This window comes from Magnolia sinica, chromosome 4 (assembly GCF_029962835.1).
Source record: "Magnolia sinica isolate HGM2019 chromosome 4, MsV1, whole genome shotgun sequence".
NCBI lineage: Eukaryota > Viridiplantae > Streptophyta > Magnoliopsida > Magnoliales > Magnoliaceae > Magnolia > Magnolia sinica.
This window is the reverse complement of record NC_080576.1, coordinates 27,056,267-27,064,325: the sequence shown is the minus strand read 5'-3', so window position 1 is coordinate 27,064,325 and position 8,059 is coordinate 27,056,267. Positions and strand designations below refer to the sequence as shown.

General features: G+C 41.8%; 1 protein-coding gene across 1 annotated transcript; it reads left to right on the top strand.

Moving 5' to 3' along the window:
* The first annotated feature begins 821 nt into the window (after positions 1-821).
* LOC131244420 (aquaporin TIP3-1-like) lies at positions 822-2,560 on the top strand. Its single transcript, XM_058244025.1, has 3 exons — positions 822-1,022; positions 1,141-1,388; positions 2,014-2,560. Exons 1-3 carry the CDS (start codon positions 884-886, stop codon positions 2,386-2,388), a joined length of 762 nt encoding a protein of 253 aa, XP_058100008.1. The 5' UTR covers positions 822-883; the 3' UTR covers positions 2,389-2,560.
* The last annotated feature ends 5,499 nt before the right edge of the window (positions 2,561-8,059 follow it).

Here is an 8,059-nt window from a genome sequence, read left to right as displayed (position 1 = left end):
TTAACCATTCGATCCACAGATAATAAATGGTCAGAAATGTTAAAATTGATCACTTATTCTGATGTGGATCCCTCATTTGAGGTTCTAATAATTATCATCCCATCCATGAATGTACAGTTAAAAATGAACAAGCCAACTAATGGATGGATTGGATCACCAATCGGTCTAGATTTTCATGGTAGCCCATGAAATGTGTGCTGATCCAAATGGACAGTCCAGATCTCTCAACTATACTGTCAAAGCGTCCCGGTACAACTAGGAGAAATGGAAACGGATTGGCTACTCCCCCTGCATTTAGGGCTTGATACCAAAAATATGAGACGGATATAAATATCAGGTGCACCAAACCACAGGAAAACAATAGTGATCGGATATCCGCCATTAAAATCCTCCTAAGGCCCACTGTACTGTTTATTTGACATACAATCCATTGATTAGGTCATACAGACCTAGATGAAGGGAAAAAACGAAGATCATCTTGATCCAAAACTTTTATGGCCCCCAAAATGTTTTTAATGGTCTACGTTCAATCGACACTGTTTTCTGTAATGTGGTCCACTTGAGATTTGGATATAGCTCATTTTTGGGCTCATATAATAAAATTATCTATAAAAATAGATGGACGGAATGGATGAAACACATACAGCATGGTGGAGCCCACGGAGCACCGACCATCAGCCATTGGCCAGTGGCAGGGGACTAGCCAATCCGTTTCCAGGAGAAATAGCCCGTACAAATTTTCCAACGTACCACCCATCACACACGTTTGCCACGTGCGACTACAGGACAAACCCTTTCTTAATATAAGTCATTGAGCTACTATCCTTCCTCTCCTCATGCAAAAGAAAGAAGAAAGAAGGAGATTTCTACAGTAGGAAGCTCCATGGCAGCAAGTACATTCGCCTTTCGTCGGCCTGAAGACACGGCACATCTCGACCTTATGCGGGCCGCTCTGTCGGAATTCATCTCCACCCTCATTTTCGTCTTTGCTAGCGAAGGCTCCGCTCTCGCCCTCGACATCGGTATACACACATGCACGCATAGACACATACATGAAGAATAGAAATGCAGGCATGCATGCATTTGAATATGTGTTTGTATGCATGGCTCAGCTTCTCACTCTTGCATGGTTTCTCACAGGAAAAATGCCCAACGACACCAGTCCGGCATCCAATCTAGTGGCGGTGGCGCTGGCCCATGCGTTATCTTTGTTTGTAGCCGTTGCTATCGCGTCCGATAACTGGGATGGCCATGTGAACCCTGCAGTCACCTTCGGCGCACTCGTAAGCGGACGGGTCTCTCTCTTCCGCAGCTTTTTCTACTGGGTGGCTCAGATCCTGGGCGCGATCGTGGCTTCGCTCTTGCTGAGGATTGCAACGGCCGGGCTGGTAATCAAGATACATATAAGCGATTCTAGAATGTTCTAGATTGATAGATCGATGTACAAAAATCAATATGCTAAATAGAGAAATATAAATTAAATACTAGATAGATAATGCGATTATAAATTCACAGAATAAGTTGCAAGGAAAGCAAATATATCCAAAGACTTAAAAAATGCTTAAATCAATATCACATGCAGTATAGTCAGAGTAGACGCGGATACATGCAACTTTCTAAAGACTATGGACTCAATGTTCTCAATAATCCAGATTTCTTGCAAGGAATGTCTTTGGAATACAACCACTTCTTGGTTAAAAACGACCGACTGAATTATAAGTAGTCGCTGCTTGGAATATCTTTACGTGTTATAAGAGTTTTCGATTTATTTATTTATTTATTTTATTTTATTATTAAAGCTTTAATACCGACTGTTCTGCCTCTTTCTTCATTTTCCACATTAATATAGGAATTTCAAACGATGATAAGTTAAAGTAAAAAATAAAAATAAAAGATATGTTATTTTAAAAATCTTGCTAAAACCAAGATAAACTACATCTCATGAATGCAGTTTCTTTGGCCAACGTTAGAATAATACTATGATTTTTCATTGTTTGGGATTGGATTGTTCAGCGGCCAGTTGGGTTTTCTGTGGCGTCCGGCATCGGTGTGTGGAACGCAGTCGTTCTCGAGATCGTGATGACGTTCGGGCTCGTTTACACCGTCTACGCAACAGGGTCCGTAACGAACAAGGCTCGAACAGGCATCCTCGCGCCTCTAGCCATCGGTTCCATTGTAGGTGCCAACATCCTCACAGGTGGACGGTTCGATGGTGCTTCGATGAACCCAGCCCGAGCTTTTGGCCCTGCACTTGTGGGACGGAGGTGGAAGAACCATTGGATCTATTGGGTCGGTCCGTTCGTCGGCGCTGCCATTGCTAGCGGCGTCTACAAAATCCAGCAGTACTCTCCACGTCCAGACCAGCCTTCTGCACCTCAAGCTTACTAGTAAGCTGCATGGTTATACCATAGCTTTACAATATTTTTATAATTTTATTAAATAATGAAAACTTTCTAGCTTGGTTGATGATCTTTTTCGTGTTTTATAAGTACGATTTAAGAGAGAGATTCTCTCGTCTTTACTTGAAATTTGGTTATGTTTCATCATGTGTATATGGATTGTGTGGAACCGATCATCACGTAGGTAACAATTTCAGTGGGCCACAACGACGGACTACTTCGACCGAAGTGCTCTTATTGGAGGGTTGGGATTTGTTCGATCGATTTTATGTTTGGGATGTCAAAACAGAGAATTGTGTATGTTTGTTAGTCTTGCAATTCCATAGAGAGAATTATGGAATACCCAGTTCGTTGTCTGTTGGACCCCACCATGATCATAGAAATCTCCTTCTATTGGAATTTGAAAAATCCAAATCTTGTCAATGTTCTTCACAAAATAGTCAAGAAAGAGAAATGGTGGGTAGATTTGTGGGGCACTACCCTTTGGACCATAAGATCAACGGCACCAAAAGTTGGTTCCCATATGAACAGAATATGGAACCTTGAGGAAGGGGGGACTCGGCTTCGGTAGTGAACCCTCCAGCACCCAGTTCGGTACTGGTCTGTGATGGAAAAGCTCTGTGGGCCCCAACATGACCTATGTGTTTCATCCACGCCGTCCATCCTTTTTTCCAGAAAATTTTATATCATGGACCAAAAAATTAGATAGATCCAAATCTCAGGTGGACCACACGAATGGAAACGGTGACGATTGAATGCCTACCATTAAAAGCTTTCTAGGGGCCACTGTACTGTTTACTTGCCATCCAACCTATTGAAGGTAACATAGACCGGATGAAAGGAAAATACAAATATCAGCTTGATCCAAAACTTCTGTGGCCGCAAGAAAATTTTAATGGTGTGCGACATTTTTTCCTATGGTGTGATCCACATGAGATTTAGATGTATCTCAATTTCAGTCTCATTACTTAAATTGATATGAAAAAATGGATAGACGGCGTGGATGAAACACATACACCATGTTTGAGCTCTCATAGCTTTTTTCAGCACCAACCAGTACTACCAATTTGGGTAAAGGGTCACTACCCAATCCGAGTCCGCCAAAGGGTCAACAGTTTAAAAAAGAAAAGAAAGAGATGTGTAACTCACACGCTAACCTCTCTTGTACGTTGGGTTGTTTTAATATTCTCTTTAATCGCAAATCGTATGGATGAATAGACTTCACACAAAAAGGATGCTTAATTACAGTAGCCTTGATGCCCTAATCGCTTCACGTCCCATCAACCTGTCTTGATTTGGGTTTCATAGGAATGGGAGTGGATTAGCTGTTACATGGGTAACAGCTTATTGGGCCACATTGATGTATTTTTTTTTGTATATCAACGCCATTTATCTGTTTTTTCATCTCATTTTAGGACAATATCCCAAATCTTAAGAAGCTATAAATCTTATGCGGACCATACCACTGGAAATAGTGATGAATGACCATTAAAGTTTTGGATCAATCTGAAATTTGTATTTTCCCTTCATCCAGGTCTTATAGACATTATCAACAGGTTGGATTTAAAATAAATATTACAAAAACCATAGGATGGGCCCTTAGGAATTTTTAATGGTGAGGCACTCAGTCACCACTGTTTCCTGTGGTGTGGTCCACCTGAGATTTGGATCTGCATAACTCTTGGAACCTAATCCTAAATGGGCTGGAAAAACGGATGGGACGGCGTGGATATACAAAAATCATCAACGTGGACCCCACGATAAGGGTAACACCTGATCCCCTTCCTGCCGGAATTGTCGCTTCTATTCCATTAAGAACCAAATGAAGAAAGATTATCCCTGATGCACGAACGTACATCTGACTAATGCGGATTGCGTGGTGACACTAATCTCAGTGGTGTGTTGCCGTGGCAAAGTTCTGTGGGCCCCACCATGATGTATATATTATATCCGCACCGTCCATTCATTTTGAGAGCTCATTTTACGACATCCAAAGCTCCATTGGACCGCGCCACACATAAAGTAGCGGGGACAATGATGCCGACATTTGAAATATTTTTGGGGCCCACTATGATATTTATTTGTCATCCAACCTGTTCATAAGGCTCCACAGACCTGGATGAAGGGAAAACACAAATATCAGCTTGATCCAAAATCTCTGTGGTCCACAAGAAGTTTTCAATGGTAAGTGCTTAATCTCCTCTGCCTCCCCACTGCTATCTATGGTGCGGTCCAGGATCTGCCTCGTTTTTTGGCTCATGCCCTGAAATGATCTCACAAAATGAATAGACGGTGTGGATATAACACACGTCATGGTGGGGGGCCCACAGAACTTCACCACATCAACGCACCCCACCACACTACACGTGGTTTACTCGAATATGTAAGCTGAAACATGAGCAAGTGGGGTGCTCCAAGATACATATTGGCACATATGGGATCCTTGCAGATTCATTACGCACATATGTGGCGCATTACGGGTATACAACTTGGAATATTTATGCAAATAAGCAATTTTTAAACTTATGTTAAGTGATTAAGTTATTTTTAAAATTAATTTTTTTAACTTATATTAAGTAATTAAGTTATTTATTTATTTATTCATTAACATTTATTTTAACTAATGATTTTTCTGCTTCTCTTTCTCTCTGTCAAAGTCAAAGGAGGCTCTCTCTATGGTTCATATAAAAGGAGGCCCCACATGGTGGACTGTCCACATTAAAGGCGGGGTTCATGTATGGATGGTCCACATTAATGGTAGGTCCAAATGATGAAAAACCAGCATCCAAAGCAGGTTGATAGGATGTACAACCCACTTCAAAGGTGGGGCCTAACTGATGGCAATCCACATCAAAGATGGGCTCCACATGATGGGCAGTGGACATTGAAGCTGCTCCCACATGATAGATGGCCCACATTGATGAATGGTCTACATCAAAGGTCGCCCCTAATGATGAATGACCCACATATAAGACAAGCCTCACATGAAGGGCAACCCATATAGAAGTTAGAGCCCGCATGATGGATAGTCCACATCAAAGTTGGGCTCCACATGATGGGCAATTAATAATGGTGGGCCTCACATGATGGACAGTCCACATCGAAGGTTGGCCTTAATAATGAGTGGCCCATGTCCAAAGTTGGCTCCACATGATGGACAGTCCACATCAAAGGTAGGCTGCACATGATAGGGCAGTGGATATTGAAGGTGGACCTCACATGATGGACAATAACATTGATAGTGGGCCCCATATGATGGATGACCAACATCAAAGTTGTGCCCTACATAATAAACAGTGCACATAAAAAGTCAGTCCCTAATAATGAATCAAGTTGAGCCCCACATGATGGACAACCCACACGATGAACGGTCCACATCAAAAGTTGGCCCCAAATGATGGACAATGGATTTGAAGGAGACCAAACAGACCCCAGGGATAATTACTTTTGACCTTGAAAGCCAAACATGGTTTTTCTACTTTTTGGGCTGATAAGTATGTTGTTCACCAAACATATTTTTCTGCTTAATAAGCTACTAATGCCAAGTCACTTATTTTTAAGTAGCTTAAAGATTCAACGAAGCGAAACATGTTTTTTTCTACTTTTTGTTTTTGGGCTAATAGGTACGTTGTTCATGGGACGTACTTTTCTGCTTAATAAGCTACTAAGCTATAAGTAGCTTACGATTCAACCGCCCCCTTAATGCATCTGAGGGCACTTGAATGTTATACGTGGCAATTTTATGGTGCTTAACGATAGACTGTGGCACGTATGGTGCATCGGCACGTGTGACAGCTCAACCAACTGATCCGCCATTTACAGTAACAAGGTACTAAGAAGAGGCATTTACAAGGAAAAAAAAAAAAAGAAAATATCTCCTGCAGTAAAATTAAAATGTCTTTTATCTTTCTTAAAGTTCCTCAAAATCCTGAGGCTACCAAACGGTCCTGATGAGTGGGGGCCACCGTTCAACAATCTGGATTATTATATTTTTCTTCCCATGAATAGACCAAAGTCCCAACAATCATCTCAATGGGACAATCCCAACCTCTCTCTATCTTATGAACAACAAAACAAACGGTTCCACATTCACAGAGAAGTGAAGTCTAAAGATTGGTGGTTGGAATCTTCTACCTTGGAGACATTTCGGGCATGGTCCATTGACAGTAAGAGGCAGCAAACCAACGGTTTTGGATTGCAAGCTGTTGGCCCCCACTTGCCACAACTTCAAAAAAAAAAAAAAAAAGTTAAGATCTTCTACCTGGAATATGCATCGGGCTATGATGCAAACTAACGGTTTGGATTGACAGCCGCTGGGCCCACTTGTCAGAACAAAAAAAAAAAAACCCGAGCTTACTGCAGATCAGGATCCATCCAGCACCAGGTAAGAGGCCCCATATAGCTGGGACAAGGATCCGAAGATGATGCTGATGGCTGCCAAGCTGGTTCCTATAATTCTTCTTGTATGATCTTTTTCATTGCAAAAGAAGAAAAATCATGTAAGGGTGCTCTCATTTCTGACAAGTGGGGCCCATGCTTTTGTAATTCCCACCATTGATGGAGCATGCCCCAACCTAAATATTCCCCATATTGCAAGATCCAAACGACCAACCTTGGGAAAAATTTCAACTTGAATTTGGATTAGTTGTTGTGATATCTGTGGGCCACACAGAAGACTAAGATACCCTATGGAGAAGATTTTTCTGGATTACCTTATCATGGCCCCACTTGCCAGAGCATTGAAACCATAATTGGGAGGCATATCATGTAATTCCTACACAATGAAATTTAAATTCAAAAAGGGAGATTATTGGACTTTAGTCACCCAACCATTGTGCTGCAAAAGGAGCTATTGGAGAACATTCAGTTAGACAATTTCACTAGTGCATGGCAAGAGTTGTCCTGTCCAAAATTTCTCATATAGCCCATCCTTGGGCCACCATATCGACAGTCCTGATAATCACACGTCTGCCATGTCTAAAACTTCTAGAAAAGACAAGCAGAACAACAGCATTTCTCAGAATAAATAGGCCACCATCTATAAAAACTTCTGTTCATGGAAGAAATTAGAAATAGTCATTCATAGGAATAGAAGGGGCTGTATGGAACAAAATTCAGGGACTGTTACAACTTCAATTTTTTCAGGTTGTCATTTATACCATGTGCGACGAGAGCATCTCTTTCAGGTCTGTGTGTTATCTTCAATGCCAACAAGAAAAGAAAAAAGAAGTTGGATTGCCTTGTATAAAGCTTCAAGAAGAGGGTGTTGGCTACATGCAAAGAGATGCATATTGGGGCTGTTGGCGTGCGTGTGTAAATGCTCACATGGGAACTAGTTCTCATGGGAACTCGTGAGCACTTTTTGACATATGATGTGGGCACAAAATCCAAACGGTCCACCTAATGAATCACCTTATGAAACCCCCCGTCCCAAAAGCTAGCCTGATTGTGGGCCATAACGACTTGGTATGGCCCACTGGATTTTTGGATAGGCCAACTTTTGGGCCTTGGGGGTTTCATGAGGCGGCTCATCTAGTGGAGTGATCAAATTTTATGCCCACATCACATGTCAAAAAGTGCTCACGAGTTCCCATGAGAACCGGTTCCCATGTGAGCATTTCTCTCCCATGAGAACCATTGGTTGCTAAAGACACTGACAG